The 26,467-nt window shown below is 46.7% G+C and overlaps 1 protein-coding gene across 16 annotated transcripts in view; it reads right to left on the reverse strand.

Moving 5' to 3' along the window:
- The window catches only part of LOC133158725 (ankyrin-3-like), a 69,736-nt gene that overhangs the window by 18,196 nt on the left and 25,073 nt on the right, over nucleotides 1–26,467 (reverse strand). Inside the window, exons 2-35 of one of the 16 annotated variants that reach the window (XM_061286101.1) lie at nucleotides 20,557–20,658; nucleotides 20,122–20,220; nucleotides 19,011–19,109; nucleotides 18,543–18,641; nucleotides 17,906–18,091; nucleotides 15,954–16,052; nucleotides 15,324–15,422; nucleotides 14,742–14,840; nucleotides 13,824–14,021; nucleotides 13,578–13,676; nucleotides 13,388–13,486; nucleotides 13,209–13,307; nucleotides 12,926–13,123; nucleotides 12,191–12,289; nucleotides 11,445–11,543; nucleotides 10,953–11,150; nucleotides 10,714–10,812; nucleotides 10,533–10,631; nucleotides 10,362–10,460; nucleotides 10,182–10,277; nucleotides 9,664–9,736; nucleotides 9,480–9,536; nucleotides 7,148–7,271; nucleotides 6,235–6,246; nucleotides 4,010–4,097; nucleotides 3,469–3,519; nucleotides 2,963–3,072; nucleotides 2,767–2,799; nucleotides 1,423–1,647; nucleotides 1,144–1,298; nucleotides 806–1,017; nucleotides 508–715; nucleotides 346–442; nucleotides 41–269 (exon numbers count right to left, since the gene is read on the reverse strand). In XM_061286101.1, coding sequence (XP_061142085.1) covers nucleotides 41–269; nucleotides 346–442; nucleotides 508–715; nucleotides 806–1,017; nucleotides 1,144–1,298; nucleotides 1,423–1,647; nucleotides 2,767–2,799; nucleotides 2,963–3,072; nucleotides 3,469–3,519; nucleotides 4,010–4,097; nucleotides 6,235–6,246; nucleotides 7,148–7,271; nucleotides 9,480–9,536; nucleotides 9,664–9,736; nucleotides 10,182–10,277; nucleotides 10,362–10,460; nucleotides 10,533–10,631; nucleotides 10,714–10,812; nucleotides 10,953–11,150; nucleotides 11,445–11,543; nucleotides 12,191–12,289; nucleotides 12,926–13,123; nucleotides 13,209–13,307; nucleotides 13,388–13,486; nucleotides 13,578–13,676; nucleotides 13,824–14,021; nucleotides 14,742–14,840; nucleotides 15,324–15,422; nucleotides 15,954–16,052; nucleotides 17,906–18,091; nucleotides 18,543–18,641; nucleotides 19,011–19,109; nucleotides 20,122–20,220; nucleotides 20,557–20,658 — 4,038 coding nt within the window. Of the gene's footprint in view, nucleotides 1–40; nucleotides 270–345; nucleotides 443–507; nucleotides 716–805; nucleotides 1,018–1,143; nucleotides 1,299–1,422; nucleotides 1,648–2,766; nucleotides 2,800–2,962; nucleotides 3,073–3,468; nucleotides 3,520–4,009; nucleotides 4,113–6,234; nucleotides 6,247–7,147; nucleotides 7,272–9,479; nucleotides 9,537–9,663; nucleotides 9,737–10,181; nucleotides 10,278–10,361; nucleotides 10,461–10,532; nucleotides 10,632–10,713; nucleotides 10,813–10,952; nucleotides 11,151–11,444; nucleotides 11,544–12,190; nucleotides 12,290–12,925; nucleotides 13,124–13,208; nucleotides 13,308–13,387; nucleotides 13,487–13,577; nucleotides 13,677–13,823; nucleotides 14,022–14,741; nucleotides 14,841–15,323; nucleotides 15,423–15,953; nucleotides 16,053–17,905; nucleotides 18,092–18,542; nucleotides 18,642–19,010; nucleotides 19,110–20,121; nucleotides 20,221–20,556; nucleotides 20,659–20,779; nucleotides 21,278–23,458; nucleotides 23,572–23,916; nucleotides 24,105–26,467 lie in introns of those variants that run through there. The other 15 variants (XM_061286103.1, XM_061286105.1, XM_061286109.1 and 12 more) reach the window with 15 other exon arrangements.

The raw sequence follows: 26,467 nt of genomic DNA on the forward strand, positions 1-26,467 counted from the left end.
TGGGGCCACTCAAGTCGGGTCAAATTTGGGGAAGTCCCACCTCAATGTCTTTACTGCGAGCCACCTCCTCAAAGTTCTCCTGCTGCTCGAGAGTCTTGTCCACTTTGTCGTCCGTCATGCAGAAGCAGCGGAGGCGCGCCTCCACCGGGTCATTCATTTTGGCAAACACCACAAATTTGGCCAGGTACGGCACGCAGATCAGCTCCCGGTATAACTGAGACGCCAGACCCACCGTCTCAGGAATCTGGTGACAGTCTGCGAGCCAGAACCTGGGAGGAGAGAGAATTTGTTACGCAATATGAAGAATAGTGGCTCTGATGGTCTCACAAATTGATTGTGTCGTACCTGGCCGACACATTTGTGGTAAAGGAGACGCAATCGGTCACGAAGGAAAGCGGCGTGGTCCCTGTGATGTCTTCCCACTGGGCGGGGGACGTCCCTCCTGTGCAAGGCAAAGAACATGAGTGCTCGCTCTCTTTAGGTCTAATCATGTCAAGATGGCCGTGCCTGTAATGCTGCAGAGCAAACGCAGGCAAGGCGTCGCGTCGCCGCGGTGGCCGGTGGGGTGACCTTCCGCCTGGCGGGGCGGAACGGGGATGGTCATGGTGATTGGCTTGTGGAACTTCCTCCTCCTGGGCTCCACGGTGACAATTGGGCTGAAGGTGGCTCGGTTCCCCAGGACCGCTCTCACCATGTCATCGGGAAGAGGCTGAGCCTAAAAGGGAGGCGGGGAATGGGTCATACCTTGACTTCTGAATTGGGCTCAACTACCCAAGTCGTAGGTCTGTGATGATGTCATACGAACCTGCAAGCCGACACGGATCTTCTTAGTGAGCGCGCCCTGCGGGAAGGAGGCCTGAACCATGGGGACAGTGCTACTGGACAGGACGCCGCCGTCAGGACCCATGTGGTTGGATTCCTGCTTGATTCTCGACACCACGGCAAAATACTGAGGGAAGTCTCGGCTCACGATGCGGCAGATGCGCTTCTTCTCCAATTCGGCAGGGCTATCCAATTCTGCAACATGACCATCGGGAGAGCAGCGACATATGACTACGTAGGTATGTGGCACAAGAAGGAACACTCAGTCACGCTGTACTTTCTGTTTTTGACGTGGACGCTCTCATAGTAGCGTCCCTTTACCTTCGTCCATGCCGGTCAGCAGCTCCGTAAGTTCCTCTAGCGTGGACTCAAACTGGTGCTCCCGCCACGTGTCGCCGTTGTCACTCCTCAACACAATCAGTTCTCGTTCCTTCCCCCGCATGGAGCCGAAATGAGGGATCTCCACAATCACGGGACTGGAAGAGAGCACAAGGTCCAAATTTTAGGCTGCTTGTCCTCAAGGTTAGCGATGTCACATTTTTAAAAGCCAGCTTTTGAGCACGTATTTTCTCCAGCCGTAACAATAACAACGAAGCCTACCCAAGGAACTGAGCCCCGGCCGGGCCGACCTCCACGAGTCTGCTGACCAGGCCTTCCCCTTCCACCATGGGCGGCGGGTAGGCCAGCTTATGCCTCTTGGCCAGGCGACAGGTGATGCGAGTGGGCGCCGTGCACTTCCTGGGCGGGATGATGATGCGCATGCCGTTATGGCGGCTGCCCCTCATGGACCCGCCGCGCGCATCCACCATGAAGCTGACCAGGAACCTGCGGGACAACCGAGAAGAGCTGTAAGAGGCTGAGGAAGAAGACACCCCGGCAAAGACGGACACAAGCCATGGACAAAAAAGTGAGGACCATCCCCCATGCTGTGATCACTGGACACCCAAACACGGAACGGAAACCAGAGAAGATAATGGAAAAGCGCCAGAAGCGACAAAAGAAAGGTGCTTTGAGTTCCGAGAGCTGGCTCACGCCTCAAATTGAGAGGAAACTAAAGAGCGATGGCGTTTCATTCAGTTTGGAGGCAAGAGGTGAGATTGACGCCAGTGTTTCGGATCCTCGAAAGCAGCCATCAGTGATCAAATATTCACACACCTGCACAGATGTTTCACCAACCAAAGGTGATACGCCGCTCGCCAAAAACGGGAGATTTGGCTTTCTGGTGACATTTTGGGATGACCCAAATATGCACTGTGCCATTTACACGTGAACTTGATTGGACTTTTTAAGAACTTTTGAATGCACATGTACAGCCACTGTTTGACTCCTTGTCAGAAAATAGCACAATGTGCAAAAGTATTGCAACAAACAAAAGGACGTTCATTGAAATTTCAGTTAAGATCATGTGTAAAAGTTTGAGTGCAGTTGAAGATTCAATCAGGAATTTCACCTGAAAGCTCCACATGCCAAATGTTTTGTGAGTTGTCTGTCCTGTCGGCAAGATGACGGATACGAGGAGAAAGGAGTCAAGTACAGTAATCCCGCGCTTTATCACAGTGTGCTTACCATTTATTTTAGGTGTTTACGTGACTTTAAAAAGTGTGCAAAGCGGGTATTTTGAAACTGCAGAAAATTCTTTCTTAGTGTTCACAGATTTACAAATCCTTCTGGAATGGCGGATCACTGTATAAATTCTTCCTGTGACTTTTTTTTTTCTGTAAATGCAGTATAAGGTTATTCGTGTACTCTGTAAGAGAAAATCAAGTACACAAAGATGACACGCGTGTACTAAGAAATGCAAATGAAACACCACAGCACACAGATGAGTGGGAGGAAAAAGGGAATGTCGGGAAAGGCGGCGGTGAATGAGTGAGTGACATCACTGAGGGGGCGGGGGAGGAGGGGGGGAGTGACAAGTTACAGAGCAGCCAGCTCAGTCTTCACCTGGAGTCATACTGAGGGAGCGGGGAGGAGAAGCTGTAAAATAAACACATGGAGACAATGCAGGGGGAGGCAGAAGCCCCGAAACCTCGTTTTAGTATCAAGGCTGACAACCGCTGTCGGGATCTATGGTGACAAAACACAAACACGCCACCGGGACGGAGAGCAGAACACACTGACTGGGAGTCGACGCTCTTACCCAGAGTGGATGGGGCTGGACGCCATGTTGTGGCCGTGGTCCACCATGTCCGGGGTCCAGCTGTAGCGCCGCAGGCACTCAGAGTTGTATTCGTGGGTCACGGCCAGGTGCTGCAAACAGAGAGGTAGGGGCGGGTGAGCAGAGCGGACGACAAAGACGGGGGAGAAGAACGTGAGGAAGAAGAATATTGTTGAAAGGTTCTTTGATTTCAGTGGTTCAGTTCAAAAAGGCAAGTGAGGCCAATTGCTACATTCAAAATAATTGTGTTTCTTCCTTCTACTTTTTCGATATGTCAAGTTTCATTGGTTCTTTGAAAAACTTGGTGCAGTGAATATTTTTTAGTTTCACTATTTGAATTGCAAAACTGGAAAAAAAACAATATTCCAATTCATTCAGATGCATCAGCACATGATGATAATGTGTGTGACAGAAACAAGGATGGGTGAGCGAAGAATGAACGTGGGAGACCTGGAAATAATGACGTGAATTTATTATTATTTTGATACCTTATTTAGTGGGTCGACCAGGTAGGAAATGTCTTTACAGACACTCTGAAGCTTCAGGAAGAAGGAAGAGTCAAGAGTTGCACTTTATCACAAACTATGTTTGCTTTACAATGAAAACCACACTGAGTTTACAATCAAACCACACAAAATAACACTTTTGTGTATTAGATGTGATTGGACTAGCGCTGAGTAAATGACTTTCAAGCTTATATTGTAAAGGTGATAAATCAAATTGAGTTTATGTTTTGGCTGTGTATAGTTTGGGCTCTTGGGTGATGTCATCACTTAACTAGCAAGCTACATCGCTGCCACTGTTTATAATCTGAGAGGTTTACAGTTTCTGGTTTAGCTCCTGACCACCAAAAGAACAGTGGCATGGGGAGGGAGCCCTGCAGTGTGCCCTGAGATTTTCCAAAATAACAGACGGGATAGGAGATGGTGCGCTATTCTTGTGTTAGCATAAAGTCCAAATTCTAAGTACATCCTCTGCAGCTGAACAATAGGCAGAACTAAGCGGAATATATAGAATTGTCTGCTTTACCGTGTCCTTGGTGGGGGCCAAGATCTCCTCGATCATCATGCTGTCCCGGGCGAAGGAGCTCCGGTTGAGGGTGTTGGACCTATCCGAACTGAAGGAGCGGAGGCTAAATGTTACCACCCAAGCCAGCGCCGTGGGGCAACAATAAGCGACCGGCATCAGGGACACACAACACAGGACAAAAAGCAAGGAATTGCGTTATTGCATGCAACCTCCAGGGAACATGTTTTTGGTTTTCATCTAAATGGACGGAGAGTGTCCAGAATGGTAAATTAGAAGGAGGCGAAAAGGGAGATGAGATTCTGGGGAGGCAGGTTATTCAGGGATGGAAATACGACAACTACTACAACTACCACTACTACTACTACAACTACTACTACTACAAGGGCTGCATGATATTGGAAAAACACGTGATAGATATTGCCATATTGACGTCATTGCGAACTAAGGAAAGGACATTTTTATCATCTAATGAAATATTTTTCTTTCACGCGGCAAAATTAGTATTCTAATTCTGCAGGCACAACATTTAGTGTTCACTTTAGGCGCTTTGAGTCAGTCCCACACTGCTTTTCTGCCGTATGGTGTACCACAGGGTTCAACTTTGGGGCCCCTGCTGTTTTATTTCCTGCCCCTGGATTACATTTTAAGGAAGAATGGCATTTCCTTTCACTGCTATGCAGACAAATGTATGTCCCATTAAGCAAAAAGGACACTTTCTCCTTAAGGCTACTTTGTCCTGTATGGGGGAAATCAAATCCTGGATGGCACCAAACGTCTTCAAACTTTTACAGAAAGAACAGAGGTTACAGTGTTTGGTCCCAGTGGTCCTTGTAAATCTCACCCTGCTGGGCCTCAGTCTGAAATGTGGGTATCGAATTGGACAGTAAAGTGACAGTGAATAAATACCACGGCTTTGTATTAAAACATAAGACCATAGAGAGTTTTATGTGTCTCAAAAGACACACAACGCAGCCGGTCATTTGTGACAGGGGTCCGGGGGGGAGGAAAATGCAGAGCTCAGCATGTCGAGCGGGGGCGCAGTTGGGCACAGAGAAGAGCTTTTCTTCACGGCCGCGTTACCCAGCAACTCTGAGCTGCCTAAATGGACACAGTGGCAATTCCCAGTTGGAAGTCTCCCGAGCCAACATCCGTTCAAAGGGTCGTCCTTCCTTTCAAGTGGTTCAATCTGTATCCAGAGTGTCACATCACCTGCCTCTCTCCCGCTTCCGTCCGTTTCTTTCTACAGAACGAGGCTGCGTTCATTCAGCAGCCAGTCCCAACACTTTTCCATCCTCTCAGCCACTTCAAGTATCTCTCTTTCCAACCTTTTTGCATTCATCTTGCCACTAACCAATCTGTCTCCTTTCCTCCCTTGAAGCTTCACTGAACAATTTCCTGCCAACTTGACAAATCACCAGCCATTCTTTATGAAGCTACTTGTGAACGACAATGGGCATAGGATGAGTTATGTTAACATTGGTGCGGAATATTGAACCAAAAATCCGGAGTCCTCCTGGTGACTGCCGCGGCATATTCACTGATTTATGACCTGTGCAACTTGCGACTTTGTTTACAGCTTGGCTGCCTTTCAACAAGGTCCCCTCTGTTTCTCTTTCAGACACCATTTCACTAGTCGCCACACTCTATTACAGTATGTCTAGAAAAACCGCCGGTGTCAAAGTCACGTAAGAAAAGGCAAAGAAAGGCCATCGATTTCGACACCATGATAATCCTGCTCTACGGGGGCGAGAGGAAAGTTAATGGGATTGGAAAAGCTTCAGCTAGCCTGCTACACTGCCGCTAAGCTGCTAACAGATGGTAGCTACAAGTCAAACTGCATCGAAAACCGACTGACTGCCCCGACCAGAGCCGCAAAAAAAAAAAAAAAAATAAATTCCTGCCCTTAACTTGTGTCCCTGGAAGTCGCCGCTTGAAAGAAAGCCACGTCAACATTATAGGATGAGTGTGCAAAACTCAAAAAGGTTCGGGTAAAACAGTTAATGCAGCTTTTTTTCCAGCACGGATGATGAATCAGGTAAACAAGTGAGGGGGAATAAGGTCATCACAACATTGCAAAATAGGGACAAAACTACCACAAACAAACACCGGGGGACACGGGAGGGAAGCTCTCAGTTTGCGTTAAGGGGATTTGTGTGAGTTTAGGAGAGGGTGATACAGGACGCCATTCACAACTAAAGACTCCTACAACAAGATTCTCGTCTTACCTGATTCTAGGGCTAGAGCGAAAGTTGAGGTGCAGGGGAAAGAAAAGAGTCAGAGTGTCAAGCAAAGTCGGAGAAACCTAAATGTATGTTGGCAGTGTGGAAGGTACAGAAAGGAAAAGTTCTTCACACTTTAGTCACGTACTTTAGTCAACCAATTCAACAACAGAACATGTAAGACGGATGGATTTATCATGAAGTTTACATTTTAACAAAATGAAATTGAGGTAGGCCTGCACAATCTGACAAAATCACATTGGTATGAAAAATAGTGGTAACCTTACAGTGATACAGTGATAATTAGGGGTATTTTTTTTTCACGCATGTGAGCACCAACACCAATTTTAGCCGGCACGAAATGATTTTACAACTAATGAGGCTGTTGCCAAACACAATCATGGTGCAGTTGCGCATCACAGCAGACGACAACCATAGCATATGCATTGCATCTCATTACTGTGCAGGTGTACCAAATCCTGTGGCCCGTCTCAGAACTATTTCCAGTTGCGCCCCCAGAGCCTTGTTTACACGAAAAAAAGTGTTTTTAAAACTTAGATCTGAAATCCACTTCTTGCCCCGATTTGTTTTGATCACTCCGACCATCCACAGTGTGTCAGTGGTGTTTTTCACTGCAGTGTTTCTTCTGAATTAGGATCGAGGAGCAGTCCACAGGAAACACTATTCAGCTCATTTATTACTCTAATTGGGGCAACTTTAAAACTCCGCAATTGAATGAGGCCACGTGAAAAAAATGCTGAATCATTTTATCGGTTCCGATCATTAGATGGCAACTTTCCAACAATGTTGTTCCACCAGTTGTCGTACATTTGCTATGTGCACCAAGCAGTGATGTAATGTTTTATCCATTCTTCTTCTCCTGCATGTTCATCTTAGCAAATGACAAATAGATGCCTACCTGGCCGAGCGGGCGCCAATGCTGAAGCCCATGTAGCCCTCCTGAGGGAGGGAGTCATCCCCCAACTCTTTGAGGTCCTGGGGCCGCAGGTACTTGTCCGTGTCGCAGGTTATGGCATCCTCACCTGACGGAGAGATGGCAATAGCGCCGTGAAATGTTTAAAGCAGAAAAGTAGTCCCTTATCATTTTTTAATCATACTGGAGGCCTCAGGACATTTATCTGCACCATTTATTGCTGAATGCATCTGCAGGGCCTACTGCAACTTTGTTCTTGTTTGATGTTAAAGCACCCAAGACCATGCAATGGACAGTAAACATTACAACATAAAAAAACACATATCAGATAGATAGATCCATTTACATCCAGAGTCACTCTCTACCCTCTCCCTGACAGCAGAGTCCCCAACAGCCCCAAGGCGCAAACGACAAGGTGAGCAGAAAAGTGAAGCAACACCACATCGCACCTCGATCGGCGGACCGGTGGACGATGACACGCCGCTCCACGAAACGGGCGGCGCGGCTAGCGTGCTTGGCTTTCTCCCTCATAGCTGGATGGTGCTTGTGCACCGCGCAGCCCCGCAAACAGTGCGCTCGTTCACCGCAGCCCCTCCCCTCTCGTCTTCGCGAGTGCCGCACTACAATCATACTCAAGTTCCGCTAGAGCACCACTCGTTGCGTTTCCGGTCTGATATTTCACAATAAAACCTAACAATAATAGTTATTTAACATTAGAAGAAAATGTTCAGACCATGAATTCGCCGACACTTTAAAGAAGAACGCAAATGAAATTAGTTTAAGTTCATATTGAATTATTTTTGCCCGTTTGCGTCGACATACGTGTAGTCGTTGGGACGTTTTGGATGATATACTACCGAAAAATTAAGTCACTTTTGCGGTCATGTGAGACATGTTAACGCGAGACGAACGTTTTTGTGCCACTGTTCGTTTCGTACAATCTTTCAAGTCGAACGTCATTTTTTATTTTGTGGACTTTCGCTTCCTGTTGACTGGCTGCTATTGTCTTACTTAACTACCCACTGTCCAGTTCACAGAAACGACTTTCAAAAGACATTGTTTTTCCGCATCATTAGTCATTTTCTTCTCTTAACATGCAACGAAAAAATCTCAAATTCACACACCGTATTCAATAAAGTTGTGATACGGTTACGACACGCTTATAGTGAATATATCATTCAATTTTGAGTTGACTTACCGTTCTCCGACGCAGCCATAATTATTTTTTATTTAGATTTTGCAAGTCATTTTAAATCTCAAGGGAAGTTCCCTTTAACCGGTGAAAAAGTCTTCCAAAAATAATTCGTCTCTTGGTGCACAGGGAGAAGAACGCGTAAAGTCCGGTGACATCTGACGTCTGCAAAGTCCCGAGTTAAATCCCCTAAGAAAAGCTCATCTCGTAGGCTTTAAAGAGGTGACACTCGTCTCCGCAAACGTCTTTTCTGACGCACCAAGAACGTGTCGACCACAAACAAGCACTAACGGTCATCTCTACTTCGACGGCGGAGGAGTTCTGGCCAGAAGCCACAAATGCCAAGTTTTGGCAAAAGAGGGCGGAACCCAATTGAAACCGACGTGAGGAGGTGAACAAGTTGTAAACTTTGCACAAGCGTCCAATTGTGCAATGTGTGATGCACATCACGTATTTAGAAGCATTGAGAGCCTACACACAGATTGTGACCAGCCTGCAGCATAACAAGATTGGCCATCTAACCCAGAAGGATTAAAGCGACTCTTTACATCCACTCTCTCCTCTACACAAACACACCGCCTGTGAATCATTGTACAAGTCTTCAGTCTATCCAGTACCGACTCATACCTGTCATGTCCCCTATCGGTTGACACTACGTACAACCCCACGCACACAACTGTTGTCAAGGCAACACATCCGCGAGGCAGCTCATCAATTTTACAAAAGGAAACAAAGCTCAGGAGACCCAAGCATCTCACTCTTGTTGTTGATATTTGGCCTTTGCAGCACTTTAGAACATCTCCAATGCAACAAAAACGCAGGATGATGAGATGGAAATGAAAAAACAAAGGAGCTTTTAGTGGGAAATAACATGCGTGCTGTGTCTACACGGAGAGGAACGGAATTTCAGAATAAGTCAGCAGGAGTTCACATCGGGAGCAAAACTAGCGTCAAATCTAGGAGGTAGATGTTATAAATACACTATACGGACAAATGTATTGAGACAAACGTGTTTGTTGTGAGTACCGTGAAGAGAAAAGTCAAATTTTAAAAGAAGAAGAACCACACACAACAAAGCAAAGCCACAACCAGAGCGGTTTTGACGTCAACCTAATGAGCCGATACCTTCATCGTCATCTGACATGGACTCCTCCTCCAGACTTTCAGGCACATTGGCCCAAACTGTGAGATTTGAATGCATGCGCCGTGACACATGCACACGTGTTAACACATCACAACAAGGCACAGTTTCTATGACAGTACAATCATGCCGTGCAGGAAACAAAACAAAAAACTGTTGTTAGCTTACCTTCGTCATCTGACATGTCCAGGAACTCGTTCATGGTTTCCGGGACGTTGATTTTGTGTTTTTCGGCTGCACTCTGTTAATATTAGAGGGAAAGTAATCATCAGAGGCAAAATACATGATACAAAACACATGATTTTGTAAAACAAAGATTTTTTCCCCTTTTTGGTCCCATTTTAAATCCATCTATTAGCTTCATCCTAGATGGCGCTAAGCTAGTTCGTCTTTTCAATTCAAGTTTGCAAGCTCAACTTGGTGCATGGCGTTAGCCGGCCAAATATTACCATTGCTAGCCAGCTGACGGTCAAATATTATACTTTAATGTTTTGTTTCAATAACTCAGTTTATTGTTACGTAAACAAAATATTGAAGCACTAATTAAACTGGTCAACAGTTATTCATTTGTGTCCCTGAGTGGATCTTTGACAGTAATGACTTTTATCTAGCATAGCAGGTTTGTTTTTAAGTTTGAAATTCCTTCATTCATAAATATTACAAAATATATTCTTGATGCGTCTCACCGCAGTATTCAGGTTTTCGTCTGTCACAGGCCTCAGGGTGTCCACCACTGAGATGTAACCAAGGCGACGGGCGATGGCAAGCGCCGTGTTCCCATTCTGTGCGAGAAACACACAGAAAGTTGGTCAAACAGTGACACAGAAAAGAAAAGAATGGAGCTGCGACGGAGCTCTGGGACTAACCGTGGTGAGCTCGTTGGCTGAGGCGCCACGCTGGACCAGAAGGTTGATGATGTGCGTGTGGCCCTGCTGAGCCGCCTGGTGCAGCGGTGTGTATCCATTCTGCGGTGGCAAAAGACACACGGCATGAAGACATCAACAAAACACAACTTTGTCATCTTTATTTTTTTCCACCTTGGTTTTGCTGTTGATTTTGGCATGATTCTGGAGCAGGAAGTTTGCCATCTTGGCGTTGCCGTAGTGACAAGCCACATGCAGCGGCGTGTAGTCCATCTGTGAGAACCCCAGAGACTTTTATTGAACCGCAGACGTTACTCAAGCATCTGCTGCGTGCACGCTGGCAGAAAGCTCGTACCTTGGTTTGCGCGTTGACGTCAGCGCCGTGGTTGAGGAGGACTTCCGCAACGTTGACCTTGTCTTCCTGAGCCGCTAAGTGGAGCGGTGTGAGTCCGCTCTGGCCGTGGCACAAAGACAGGCACAATAGGAATGAATACACTTGAGAAAATTGTTGGTCCAAAAAAACTTCATTTGAGACCGTGGCTCTCCTTTTCCACATGACAGGACATGACGAGCACACTTGTTGAGCGACGGTACCTTGTTGCAAATGTTGACGGCAGCGCTCTTGGCTAACAGCAGTGACACCAGGTCCACGCTGCCCTCCTGCGCCGCCAGGTGGATGGGGCTGATGCCCTGCCGCGTCATCGCGTTGGTGTCGGCGCCGTACTCCAGCAGCGTGGTGCCGATGTCCATCTGGTTCTTCTTGGCGGCAATATGTAGCGGCGTGTAGCCGTTCTGGCGAAGAGAGAAACGCAGTGTTGGCGTGATCAGCACTACTATGTCTGACTTTGTTGAACTTTTACATGGTGTGAGGCCCAGCATTATTCTAAATGGATTTTAGGCTAGATTTAAAATTTTAATGACACGGATATAGGTGGACTTGGATGAGGTGACTTGACAACACATCACCATCAGCAATAAGCACAAACGTGAGCTAATGCGCAATGGAAGAAATGAGAGCGATGTGATTTGGATGCGATACGGACACACACAGCGGCCCCTCCCGTCACAGTTGCGTGTTGCGTGTACCTTCGCGGCGGCGTGCGGGGAAGCTCCCTGATCCAGCAACAGCAGGGCTACTCTCTGATTATCGTAGTGAGCGGCTACATGCAGCGGAGTTAGCCCGCTCTGAAATGGCCCACAGGCACGCACACACACAGCAGCAGGTTAATAGATAGGACTGAATGGAGACGTGCACAAATGTGACAGGAGCCAGAAAAGACACATGGCACAGTTGAAGACTTTTGTGTAAGTCGTGTGGGTTCATGCAAACATTGAGAAGAAATCAGAACACTCAGCAGAAGACAGATGAATGATTGACTGCATGATCATCAATTCAAATGGTTCTCATATGTCAAAATGGGCGACTCCTCCTTTCCTCATCATAATAACGGCTCACAGTTCAATAATGCTTCCCCACATTTTTGGACAACGCCCACACAACATTCCACACGCTCGACAGTGAGCTTGACTGAGTCACCGTGTGTGTGTGCTGCATCACGCCGGAATGTGCTCAACACTTTGACGATGGGCAAGAAAAGTAATCTGTGGTATTTTCAACCAGAGTTCAACGTGGGAGGAAAATCTTGTAAACGAAAAAATTGCTGAGTCAGTAAATAGAAGCATCGTGAATTATCATGATTGACTGATCTTATGTGCCGCTAAATGCTAACAGATTTTGACCAATTCATCAGCCATGAAGAAGACTCCCCAAAGAGAGCCTTAGTGGCCTCTAACTCGTCTTTTGGTCTTTCTTTTTTTAATAGACTCCTCACCTTGCCAGCAGCGTCAGGCGCAGCCCTCTTCTGCAGGAGCAGACTGGCTACCTCCATCTTGCCGTATTTGGCGGCCACGTGGAGCGGACTGAACCCTTTCTGTTGGGACGTACGACACCATAAAAGTCAGATTAAGCTGGAAAGTGCATTTGAAATATTGAAAAAAACAATTTCGTGTCGTCTTATTTTGAAAAGCTACCAGTGCTGTACTTCCTCATGTACACTTGATTAAGGTGCAGATATTTTTTCCAAAAGAATGTGGAACCCCAGCAGGTTGTGAAGCACCTGACCTATTTTCCTACTTCCACTGTAACTCCGAATTCCAAATGACAAACATCCGGATATGAAAATTGTGTCAAGCTTTGCCATCACTGACATGAATAATGCAAAGATGGCCGTTTAACGCTGACATCATTTCCTTGGAACGGCTCGACTCGAGTGATGTCCCGAAAGATAATGTGTGTATGCGTGTGTGTGTGACTGTGTAATTGAGTGTGTGCACACCAAGGGGTTTACCCTCCATTAATCTGCTCCATTGACAGAGGTCACCTTCACGAAAAGCCCCCCTAAGCAACATTGCCCGCACACACACGGAAACCACTTCCATTAAAAAATGTCCTTCACAGCTTATGACCTCCCTCGGTGGAATTCGCCAATTGGGAAACTACTCATGGGAAAGACCCCAACAGAGGAAAAACTGAATGTTCTCGTAGCTCTAACATGTTTTTTTTTTACCTTTGTGGAGGAAGCCAGAGAGGCTCCGTTCTCCAGGAGCATGGTGGCGACATCCTGATGGCCTTCGCGGGCCGCAAGGTGCAGCGGCGTGTAGCCTGAGGTGGTGGCGGCGTTGGCCGAGGCGCCGCACTGCAGCAGCTGCTGCACAATGTCCACCTTGCCCAGACGACTGGAGATGTGCAGCGCCGTCTGGTCATCCTGAAATTGAATTTGATTTGAATACTCGACTTTACAGCAAGTCTTCAAATGGCATGTTTTTGTGATATGAAAAAGAAGTGCACACCTTGGACTTGGTCTCCACTTTGGCCCCGTTCTTGAGCAGGTACCGAACCACGTCGGCCTGCCCTGCCCTGGCTGCCATGTGGAGCGCCGTCTCGCCCCTCTACATGATGACGGTCGGACTTTGAGCAAAAAAGCCGCACACTTTTTCAACAGAGAACAATGCAGTGACGATTCTCTCACCACGTTAGTGGTGTTGGGTGAAGCTCCGTGATGGGTGAGCGCGTGGACGATGTTCTCGTGACCCATGAAGGCTGCCACGTGGATTGGTGTCAGGCCAGACTGCAAAGAAACATATGCAAGTAAGTGTGAGAATATAAATAACTTCAACTTCAATGTCCGTTAGAAATGACTAAAGACACGTGAGCAGCACCTCGGTTACGGCCTGGATGGACGCTCCCTGCTTCAGCAGCAGCTCCATCACTTTTACTCTGTTCTTCTTGCAGGCGATATGAAGCGGGGTGAAACCGTTCTGTGGAGAAATCAAAAGGCTTAGCGAGTATGCAACCGCGAGAATTCCCACAATTGGAAGAGATCCGGTACAATGGCTATTTCAAGAATGAAGCTAATTATGCTAGTTTAAAATAGCGCTTCCAAGTCGACCCCTCCCCTGTCCTACCAGGGCCTTGGCGTTGGGGTTGGCCTTCTTGTCCACGATGAGCTTAGCCACCTTGTAGTGCCCGCAGTGGGCGGCCACGTGCAGCGCTGTCAGGTAGTCGTTGGTGACGTCGTCCACCGGCACGTCGTGCTGCAGCAACAGCTGCACGCAGTTCAGGTGGTCGCCCTGAGTGGCCATGTGGAGCGGCGACAGGCCGTTCTGAGGTGGGATGGAGAGGAAGCGACGGGGGGGCAGAGAAAGAGAGAGAAACACGGAAACATAGACGGATGGACAGACAGACGGACAGCAAGTCAGTCAGGCGGACATCAGGTGACTGTGATCGATCGGGAGGCTGCGGGAGCATTGTTATAACGAGGGCATTACAACAATGTCTACGCGGTTACATTGGTGGTCCCGCCAGGTCAAAGTGGACGCGGTGAGTTCAGGTCGGACGGATGTGGCCGGGGACGGTGCCACACCACGTCGCCGCGGCAACAATAAAAGCGCTGCTATGTGACTGGAAAGGTGTGGGGAAGAGAGCTAATTCATTCACTGCTACTGACTGTTACTGACAAGGTGGACAAATCTCACAAACGGACAGTGGTACCTTGAATTATAAAACCAAACACAACAGAATTTTGTTTGTGGTCCTGACGATTCGCAGATTATTTTGTGTACAGTTGATAACTATTGTTGCGTAACAATTGTTTGTACCAGAAGTGTTTCAGCACAGACTGCCTGTTCACTGCCGCTATTCAAGTAAATTCAAGTTCATTCTTATGTGTAAAATTCCTATTTTCAAAGCGACAAATCAAGCGAGCAACTTGAAAAACACACAAGTCAAGGTACCACTGTAATCTGGTATGCAGCTGCCCATGAGCTGGAAAAAAAACTCTACTCTACTGCGAATATTTGAAACGTTCCCAGAGCCGCAGCTACCTTAGTCTTGGACAAGATGGGAGCGCCTCTGTCCAGCAGGATTTCCACCACCTGTGCATGACCGCTTCTCGCCCCACAGTGAAGAGGAGTCAGACCGTCCTGCCGATAGAACAAGGGGGGTTAGTTAGCAGGGCATTTATGATGATGCTAGCATCAAGCTATCTGACAGTAAATCAAAGTTGTTTGGGTTTTTTTTTTCAATAAAATACACGTAATTCTCAATTTCACGTTTAGCTTGACAGTAAACTTAAACAGGAAGTGGTATTAAAAAGCTGTAAGCTTATTTTTGAAAGATGACCACAGCCACCAATGGCCACCATCTAGCGCTGCCCCTGATGTCAAGCCACTACTTTAATTAAAGACAAATAAAGTACTGTATATTATACTGAATTGACAATGGCAATGACCTAAAATTCTTCGCTGGGGTCAAAAAGGTGATTTTTACGATAGATGAACTCGATGAAGGGTTATTAAATATAATGGTTGGTGTTTTTGAATGTATCCCCACATCTGCGTTAAAAACCCAGTGGAACTTGATAAAACATCACCGATCTCCCATTATGACAAGAATCATGCTGTCACCTTGGTCTTGGCGTCTATTTTGGAGCCTCGGTCCAGTAGCAGCTTGACCATGTTGCTGTTGCCCCTTTTAGAGGCCACGTGGAGGGGCGTGATGTCATTCTGAAGACAGGGAAAGAGGCCATGGCAAATTAGTACTACAAGAAACAATGGTTCATTATCAGCGAGTCACTAAAACAAACATTGCGTGGCACTTAATGACTATGATAACGACACAAGTGCTGCTATTCTCATCTGCAGGCTTCCTCCTTCTACAGATACAACATGTGATTAATGCCAGAAAGCGGCACACACCTCCAGACATTAGCTGATGTAATTGTGGACCTTTGCTGACTCCGCTAAACTCATGTCAAATTTGCACCTCCTAAAAAAATATATTTATACCAAATTTATTCAGTATATTTTGGAACTTGAGTTCAACCCACTTTTGTGTTTTTTTTATTTATTTTTATTTCATTAGACTGTAAACTATCATTAAGTTATGTTTAACTATGATCAAAGCCTCTTGCTTTCATTATGTATCTTGTAATTTTCGAGGGTAAACCATTTCATTCATTCATGAGGAATCTTGATTGATGGACGGAGACGGGATGCAGTTCACTTTCCAGACAGCAGAGGGCGCACGAAACTCACCCTGGCCATGAAGTCCACAGCGGCCCCTCGGTTCAAAAGCAGCGTGGCCACGTTAATGTTGCCATAGTGGGCTGCGATGTGAAGTGGGGTGAAGCCACTCTGATTGGAACACACACACAAACAAAAGTGAAAACACATTGTAATACAAATCATTAAAAAAAAAACACAAATCCGTGCCAACAATATATATGTATACTGCAACTGTACTTTAATATACATCATAGTGTAAATGTTTGATAAGGTGAAATGTAATTTAGATGTTTGGTTGAGATGCCTAAACTGACCCTGCAAATGAACACAACATTGTGAATATGAGTCATTTCCTGGCTTAGTGAACGACAGCTGTCCAAATGACACAACAGCTCCGTGAGTGCTGTGTAATCATTCCACATTACTGATAATCCAGGGGAAAGGAGGTGTTTGCTGACGGATATCTTGTTCAAACAATGGAGGCAAAGAAAAATAAAAGAATTATTTGAATTCAAACAGACCGTGTCAAAACATTCTTCTCTTTTTTTCTTTACAATTTTTGGATACGTTTCCACACAAAGACATCGGAGTGCCAAATTAACAAGGTGTTAACATAGCAGCAAAGCTATTCTGGTAGCATCCAAAATGCTTTTGGCAACTCCAATTTGCGTTTCCCTTGGAAATTGCGTGTGAACGCTGAGAGTCGCCAAAGCCAAAAATGCCAAAGACGCAAATGAATTGATAGAACGTCAAAGGAATTGGCAGGTCCCGTGTGAACAACCCTCTTGTGGGATTCCAATAATTAGGAACAGATCAGAAAGCGGGCCAAGCTGACGATCCTTTGCTCTGAAAAACCTGCACATTCTCTTCGACAGCATTGGCATTATGAGGGGTAAATGCAAGCTCAAATATAACGAGACAAATTAAAGCTGCAACAAATCTAGAGTTTAATTTAGTTGTCTAGGATGGCCGCTCCTTTTTGGGTCTTATTATTTCCCAACTCCCCAGTTGGAATTTGTCAACATTCGAGCACTGGAATTCACTCCAACATGGCCTAAACCTAGAATGGTTGACTTGGTGTTCATAACTTGAGACTTTTATGGATCCTATCATGTCCACCCAATTCTATGTCCATCAGTGAAACTGGTGTCAGGAGATTTTCTTTTTGTCAGTGTACAGATTAGCAAAAAATAAATAAATTAAAAAAATAAAGGGGCAAGTTTGCAGTCGAAGTTCAAATATGAATAAAAATGGCACTTTGAAGAAGGGCTTTCACGGCATTTGGTGTAAATGCTCTTCTCTCAGCATTCACACACCAAATGTAAAGCTTAGCCTAGCATCAACTAACATCATCTGTTGCCATGCGGGTTGAGGGCAAGCTACTGCTGATAACCGCTCGACATGCTCCACATACTGGTTATCATATTAATCAGTTTCATGGGTCGCGGGATTATGACAATTAAGTCGATTTTGAGACTCAATTCTTTTTGCCCCAAAATTACAGCCGAAGCTTCCATTTTAGGGCACCATGAAACCATTAAGGAGAGCTTCAATACCCCAAAGTACAGCCAAAAGGCAGCAAAACATGCGCCATTGATCCAGTCTAGTCTCTTTGGGAGACTATCTGCTAACATGAGTGAAGACATAGAAGGGGAGAAGGATGGCGCTACATGGAAACAAGGAGTGGGGCAAAGGGGCTTCAAAACCGCAGTAAATTGAGGGTACTGTTTTGGGGGAGGGTTTTTTTTTTTCAGACTGGTTATGAGCTGAGATGGAGAGACTTTATGTACAGAGTTGAGGAGTACCTCTGTTGTTCTATTCATCATCTACAAAGTCAGCCAAGAGAGGAGAGAATGTGTAGTTAGTGAGGAAAACGACAAGGGCCTCCATTGTGAGCGGAGAACTTGAGAAGTTCCTCAAAAGTGGTTGCAAGTCATAAAAAAAATCAACAACACACAAACTGTCCCACGTGGGTGCCTCACCTTGGACTCCACGTCGGCGTTGTGGTCATTCTGAAGGAGCAGTGCGGCGGCCTTAGTGTCGTCCTTACGGGCGGCGATGTGCAGGGCGGGCAGACGCACTTTGCCCTTGGTGTCGTTCTCCAGAAGCAAGGAGACCACTTGGTCGTGGCCCTGCTGGAGGGCCACTGCCAGAGGGGTGAACCCATCCTGCGCACAGTCCAAAGTCAAAACGAGCAAGTTGCTGAACATCACGAAGTGATCATTAGCTCAAACACTAGCAGCTGACTAGTCGCTAACAGCTAGCTGGTCAACCTAATGGAAATCCCTTCCCCGTATGTATTTAAACAATGAAAGTGCAAGAGATTGACTTGTCCGGATCCCTCGGCTATTTAATTAACCACATCGGTCTTCTGTGACGTTCAAATGTGTAGCATTTGTGTGTGTCCGCACAAGCTGAACGACGTTAAATCGTAGCCGAGATCACCTTCAAGACGGCTCAAGGTCACTCTACCTTTGAGCAGTCGATAAAACTGGGCCGAGAACCGTAAAATGGAAATCGGAATAGATAAGACCAGACAAGTTGGACGGTTAGATCGGTGGTGTCGAAACTACGGCTCGGGGACCATTTGTGGCTTGTCCAATTTTTTGTGTGCTGTACCTCGGTGGCCATACTCTGACTTGTGTTGTTCTCCAAAAGGAAGCGCACCACCTCCAGGTGATTCTCCTGGGATGCCATGTACAGAGGAGTGAAGCCATTCTGCAGCACAGACAAAACAGAACCACAGACCTTCAGAACTGATCTTGGAAAGCACAACGCCCGCTGTGAGATCCATCAAAGCACACCTGGCAATGCTTTCCTTCATATTTGTGGGATCCCATTTAAAAAAACAAATCAGTTGAGATGTTAAAAATTGGAGTACATATAGCATGAGCAGCTAGCAAATTGAAAGTCCACGCAAGCTAACAACCGGCTTCACACTTTGTTTCTATTAGACACGGCTCCGGCATGACAAAATGACGCTCCAACTTCACAGTGAAATGCTCAGTTGTGGATTGACCAATCATGAAATGCTTCATTTACATTGGGAACATCTTCCACGTCCGCTTTTGCTTGTGTGGGGCTCACCTGAGATTGTGCGTTGACATTGGCTCCGTTTGTGACCAGCTCTTTGACGACTTCCGTTTGGCCGGCCAACGAGGCGATGTGCAGGGCAGTGTTTCCTTTCTGGATTACACGGAACAGCCGCGGGAATGCTGTTAAGATCTCGCACACCTGTTTTCTGAAAGTGTGTGCCCGCGCGTGCGTGCGTGTGTGTGTGTGTGTGTGTGTGTGAGATGCAGCCAAGTCTTTTTATATCCCAGTACCAATCACACTTAAGTTCCAAAGGCTTTCAAGCTCTCCCAGCCTGCCGCGCTGCCAACAATGTGTCACTTCCGATGCCACGTGCATAAACGAGCCTTGGCCGTAAATATGCTTGCAGCGGCTTTTGTGAACCCGCGCCGTCCCCGTGATGGCACAAATGACCTCGCGGATTGCCCCGCCGGCCACGTGAAAGCAATGTAGTGCGCTGTCGGGCGACGGTGACACGTGCGGCGTGTTCTTTACCGGGAAAAGGAGACAGAACCACGAACAAAGACGCGTGTGGGACATATAAACAATGGCAGCTTCCTACCTCCTCCTCATTGACTGTCTAAAGTAAAAAAAAAAAAAAAAAATCCCCCCCCCCACACACACACACACAAAGAATCCCCAAGACCTTCCACTCGTCCCTCAGACTGCTCGGGGTCCCAATTACGAGGCTTTAATTGGGGAGACCCTCGCCTTCTTCTTGAATATTTCATCACATGATACATTTGTCAGCAGAAGGTTTGTAGCCTGTGGCAGAGAGGCGGGGCGGGGTGGGGTGGCGGAAACGACTGCCAGACATTAATGGGGGATAATATTTCCCCCTCAAAAGTGTTTATTAGCATCAGATGAAAGCAGCTTCAGAAGAGCCGACCCCTCCCATTATGCATGCCATTAGGGGTTGTTGTTCATGTCACCATTTTAAAGCACATTTTTTGCCATTCCTCCAGCAGCTGAGGCCGTTAAAAGAGTTATAATTCAAAATAAATTCTCTTCATCCCCACCTATGGAGCAGCAGCGGCGGCTTGGCACCGTTTAATCCCCGCAGCCCACGCACTGATCCAAACGGAGCTCCCAAAATCGTCGCTGCGTGAGGCGAATGGAGGCTTACCTTAGTGGCAGCATCCACGGCGGCGCCCAGTTTCAGCAGCTCAGCCACAACCTCCACGTGGCCCTCTTTAGAGGCTAGATGGAGAGCATTCAGGCCATTCTGAGCAAAAAGCAAACAAGTCACTTAGAGGCATCGTAGCGGCGACACAGGATTAGTCGACCGGCGGACGGGGTGACTTTATTGCTCTGCCATGACGAGTGAATGAGAAGCGGTGACAAAGAGAAATGTTTAATTGTTAGTCGCCAGGCGACAATGAGCCATCTTGAAACATGCTATGCTAATCAACACAAGATGAGGAGGGAGGGTCATTTCATTTGATTTGTTTCCATGCCAGTCTGTCTCTCTTAACTCAGTGGCAGCCCAATTAAAATATCGATGCCATTGACGTCTTTCGTCGTCAATGGCAGTGAATGAGTTAACGTGTGCCCAACTCACCTGATTGCAAATGTTAATCTCGACCCCAGACTTGAGGTAGTCAAGGACCTTTTCAAGGTTTCCAGCCCGGGCAGCTCGCAAGTAACTGGCATTACTGTCAGACTGCAGAGAGAGAGGCAAGCAAGAAAAAGATGATAAATATGACATAATAATATAAAATATAATAAATAAGAAAATAATGAGCTGCAATGGAAAATGCAGAATAAAATGTATTTCCAGGTACCAGGTAGAACTCAGTCATCATTCCTCAACGCAAACGACATCAGAAGAGCCAAGCTAGCATCCGCACATGCGCTTCGTGCACTCCATCATCCGCCAGCATCACTCAGTGCTTTCAAGTTTGCAATTTCTTCCGGTCCAGATGCCGATTTAAAAAGCAAAACCTCCTGTAGACCATATGCAAGCCAGCAGAGCTCCGGCATGCCAAGCATGCATGTACGCCGTCAGCCTTCCTTCAAATCCCGGAGGCAGGATCCTGACAGCCAGAGTTCCCGGTCGCAGCCTCCCCGAATGTGCTGGACCGCCCTCGAAAACAGAGCTTTGTGGGCTCAAATCAAATGACGAGGTAAGCATATTTTTGCCCCATAAGAAAATGTCAGCGAGGGATGAAAGGGGGGTGTGGGGGAAACGGACAAAAGCTGAAAAAGTGGAGCTGGTGCTCTGCGTTTCCACCGTGCTTACATTTTGCTGCTTCCTACAAGTGGATCTTTTGTACGCAAGAGGCGTGGCTTCAAAATAGAGTACCACGAAGCAAACAGGGCTTACTTCCAGAATATCATTCAGCACGAGAACCTGCTCGACAAGCGACAGTAGGGCCTGATCCAGAAACAAACAGAGCAGCACACCGAACCAGTTTGTGAATGGAAAATATTTGTCAGAGTCATTTCCTGATTACTGGGACCTTTCAACTCACGCTCCTTTCTAGGAACAGTGTCTTCCTTTCTTGACAACCCCTCCCAAGAGTACATCTCGGCTCTCATGGCCTCTACGACACCAGACAGCCAACTGCGGAATGTGGCTTAAAATTCTGCTCGTTCAAAGTTAATAATGCTTTGTTTGGATTGACAGAGCGCTGCAAAGAAGTCAAGACGGGAGACAAACAAGCAACAGGTCAAGGCGGCTGCACTAAGGCATCCCTAAAAAGTGTCAGAACTGCTCAAGGGGCAAATAATATACTCCGAGGTCCAAATAAGTCAATAATCTATATGTGTCAAACATTTTTAATTAACACCAAAATGTGCACTTGTCGCAGAATCATAATAGACTTAACTAAAGTCTCTCCGATGACCTTGGACAAGTCTGTCCTCATTCATTGCTTATTAAAGCCAAAGTTTCCCATGCAGGATAACATCTGTGCAGCATGTGTGTGTGTGTGTGTGCTGGTCCACATCCAAAGAGTTGTCCTCTTTCTTACATAAGCAGTCCCAATGTGTGAAAGCATGCGTTATATGCTGGAGCTTGCCCGCCTGATCAACAACATGCCTCTGACGTAAAAACACGCAGGTTCAAATGGCTTGACGCCAACAAAACGACAACGGAGCTCAAACAGCTGCACTTCGTCGTCATGCGACGGAGTTTCTAGAACATGATATTATATTCTCTTCTTCTTTATGCGGCCGGCTTAAGTGGCAGATTAAATAGTTGAAGTCGCCAATCGCCCATCTCGCCGCTTTATCCCTTAATGCTTAGCGACCAACATGTCGGTTGCTCCGCCCTCGCCAAATCTGTCCATTGAAGATGAAGGTGCGTCAGACAGGAGAAGGGCGGCAGATTTATAAGCCAAATATGGGCTAAGCCTCCCCACGGTATCGGATATTGAAAGAAAATGGCGCCGTCAGAGAGTATAGGTTAAGCCTCGGAGGACGGCCTTAGAGGAAAACGACACGCGAGGGAATGACGTGAAGAGACGAGGCGCGTAGATTTATTTTTAATGGAGCTTGGCCAGCTCAGGGTAAAAAAGCAGCTCGTCGGTGGGGAAATGACAGCAAAGGTGAGAACTTACCATGCCGCCTCTGATTAAACACAGAAGCTTAAAAAAAATGGAAGCACAAGAAACATTAAGCTAGTGACATGGGCACTATTGCTAGCACATTACCGCTAGGTATGCTCAGTGGATGATGATTTATGACAAAGGATGTTATGTGATGTCATTTGTGATAGAAGCAAACATGATACATCGCCATAAAAAAAAAATTGACAGCAAGTCAGCGAATGGGAAATTGTCTGATGACTCGAAAAGATTATCGTGACCGATTCTCCCGTGAGGTGGGGCGTGTTAATTTCTGGAATGTACTCGGAAACATCCGAGGCCAACGATCGGAAATGTTAAGCCTGTTCAGCAGTTACGGCGTCAAGACTGTGACGTGAAAGGCAGATGTTTTTTGAATAAAGCTCGAGCTTTAGGTACGAAACAACCAAACGTGTCACCTAGAAAAGCGCGCACAAACCGACGCGGAGGCTTGGGGTCATGTGCTGATTGTTCAGAGAGCTGAGAGCGTTTGGAACAAGCAATGGAATGGTCGCAGCGCTCGTATTGTTCCACTTGATCCCTCGCTGTCCTGACTAAACAAAAACCGCACAGTAGAAGTACAAAAAGGGTCGAGGCCCGGCGACAGGCCACAAAAAGGTGTCCGGTGCCAAAAACCTTTGCGCTTACATCACAACAGATGATGAAAGAAGTCAGCGAGATACTGCAAACCTTCTTTACGTTCAAGGAGACACGTGGTCCAGAACCTTCTCTTGTTTCAAAGCCCTCAGTACACAATGCTCGCAGGTCAAACTGTCAATTACTGAGGTTGCTATTTTGGGCAATTGGTAATATGACTCAAGTGAAAAGTGAGAAAATCCCTCAGCGTGTTGCATTTTCAAGTTTTGGAACAATAAACGAGCGCCATTTACTCACATGCGTTGGATATCCGGCACCTTCCTCTACAGCCATCTTCTCTCTCTGTTTACACTGTCGCTTTCTCCCCTCTCGGAAGAGGAGTGAAACCCGAGCCCCCCCCTCCCCTTCCTCACCCCACCAGCCCGAAGCTCATGCCAAACTAGCGGGCATCCATCCTACTCCAGCAACCGTCGGATTGGAAAATCATACAAAGGAAGACGCTAGCAACAAGATTTTAGCATCCGTGGCGCGCTTGAGTGAGGGATGGAGAGGGCGCGTGGATGAGGCACACATGAGGAGGATGCTGAGAGCCTCTCACTGGCGAGTAAACAAAGCACTAAAGCAGTCTCCATTCTGGAAAAAAAAAAATCCCGCTTTTCCCCCAATCGGATTAAAACCCGCAGTCTCAACCTCGCTATGAAAAAGCACCTTTCAAGCACGGAGGGGGACCCCCCTCGTCCTCATTCATGACTTACCATGACAGCAACGGTATCTCCCTCCTTTTCCGCCTCCTTGCTTTTCTTCCTCACCTTCATTGACTCTGCAGCAGCAGCAAGAAGAAGAGGAAGGGTCTTCTTTGTGCTCCGGGATTTCCAAGGTTGGGGAAGTGAGCGTGTTGGAAATAGACGCTGGTGCAAATCCTCAAGCTAAAATGACTATGTGTCAACCCGCCCAGCCACCTCCATCCCTCCCACCCGCAATTTTATTATCCCACCCACTATCCGTCGTTCCCTCCCACTCTCGCTGCCTCCCTCAGTGTGCGACTCTTTGTCATCCCGTTTATCAGTCGTTTTTCTCCTCAACAAAGAGCGCCTGTGCCTGGTCAGCACACCAGCGCTACCTGGACTCAGCAAGTGTTAGCCAACCAAGATTTTTTTTGGGGGGGTGATGTCGTCTCATAGTGAAAATAACACCAGACGCTTTCACGTGGGGTGCCGCCCCTCCCCCTTTGCAACCCGAAAAACAATCAAAGGGGACACTAACAGAGGATTAGGAGGGATCGCTCTCTGGTATTAGGGACGCCCCCCCCCCCCCCCCATTCCCATTGTCCTCCGACGGCCCCACCTCTCAACGCAGATAGCTGCTCATCCCACATCATATTTAGCAAATTTACTCTCATTCACGTAGAATGCAAAGAAATTAGACCTTTGGGGGGGCTGTATCTATAGAATATTTTTAGAATCGATTATTCTATCGGGTATAGCAAAACACCCACATTTCAATCATAAAACTCCCAAGCAAACTCAAACATCGATTGAAGTCTGGGAGCAAAGTATTTCTTCTTCTTTGCTATTTCCCATACTGGCTTGTCATAAGTCCACATCGGAAAATAACACACACGCACACAAACGGAAAATACGAGCTGAAAAAGGTTGAGCTGATCACTATCTGCTTGCTAGGGAAAACATGATTAAGTGGAACACCTAGTGTAGCTAACATATGTTTTGTGGGTGGTAGGCAAAGGGCCACCCACTGAAGAAAACAGCAGTTTTGCTTGAACAGCAAATTTGTGAAAGTATGCCATCGAAATGGCACAAAAAGAAGCAAGTCAGCATTCAACACAAGTCCAGACACGACAGGAGACAGCCACTCTGCCCACACGAAAAGCGCGGTCGATGGATGGAGAAAGAAAGAAAGAAAGAAAGAAAGAAAGAAAGAAAGAAAGAAAGAAAGAAAGAAAGAAAGAAAGAAAGAAAGAAAGAAAGAAAGAAAGAAAGAAAGAAAGAAAGAAAGAAAGAAAGAAAGAAAGAAAGAAAGAAAGAAAGAAAGAAAGAAAGAAAGAAAGAAAGAAAGAAAGAAAGAAAGAAAGAAAGAAAGAATATAATAACGAAATTCTGAAGGAGTCTGTCTTGAGGTCACCTGACTTAGGTCAAAGCAAACACGGTGCATCATCAATTAGTTGTTATGCTGCACACCAATAGAATAAGATGCTAAAGAGCCAGTGGAAATGTTTTTCAAACCGGATTTTAAAATGCACGCAACTACTGTATACTTTTCTTATTTGCTTTTAAATGTGCCGTAAAGAAAAAATACCCCGCTCATGGTTCTTGATCTTTTTATTTGCACGTAGTGCACTATCTGTTAAGCATATCACCGGTGTGAGTGTTTCAGTGGAAAGGCGCCACTTGCATCACGGGTACATTTCAGCGCTCTTAGTCAGCGCCGTTGTGAGACATTTGGAAGGAGAGTGAGACGCGAGAGGAGACCGCGAGCTGACCGGGGGAGGCACAGATGCTTCGGACTCCCGAGGAGGCGTCTCGGGCGCGTGATTGGTGGATCACAGGCACCCCCGTTCACACTAGAGCCGCAATGAGCAGCTTGACTTGTGTAGCAAAAAAAAAGAAAAAAAAAGAATGCAGGGTTGCCATGGCGATGGGGGAGGCTCGAGTAGAAGAGGACGACTTACAGGGAAACAGTGTGCTGGTGCACTCCGAAGTCCGGACTCAACATTTTATTCTTGTCGCGCCAGTTGTAGTTAAATTTCAGATCTCAAAAGTTCCAGCGGTACTGTTGCTCGATTGGTGCGTATAGAAAAACAAGTGGTATCGAACCACAAAGGCCTATTTCTGTTATTTACTGGAAAATGTGTGCCTGCAATGAAATATTCTGTAATGATTATTATTTCAATTTCCCCCCAAAATGTGATTGTGTTTTATTTGTGTTCACAAATCCCCTCGCAATTGGAGCCACATGCTCTGAATTCCACCATCGCAATTCAATCAGAGAGCAGACGCGTCTTTCTTGGAACGAGCGTTTTGCCGCAGGACTCTTCCCAGCTTGTCACAACCCACCAATAACTCCAAAGTCTGGTCCACCTGTGCTAATACGCTCGCTCTCGCCGTGCAAAAGACAAGCTCAGCCATCTCGGAGGAGCAGTAAAGCATCTCGCCGTGGTCATTCTGCAGGCGGGCTACCTGAGTATGTGTGTGTGTCGCGCACACACACATCATGAAGAAGATTTACTGCTTCTGCTGCTCGCTCAAGGGCATGGCTTCCCTCCCGTCACCTGGGACCGAGGAGAGGAAG

The sequence above is a fragment of the Syngnathus typhle genome, linkage group LG8 (assembly GCF_033458585.1).
Source record: "Syngnathus typhle isolate RoL2023-S1 ecotype Sweden linkage group LG8, RoL_Styp_1.0, whole genome shotgun sequence".
Lineage (NCBI taxonomy): Eukaryota > Metazoa > Chordata > Actinopteri > Syngnathiformes > Syngnathidae > Syngnathus > Syngnathus typhle.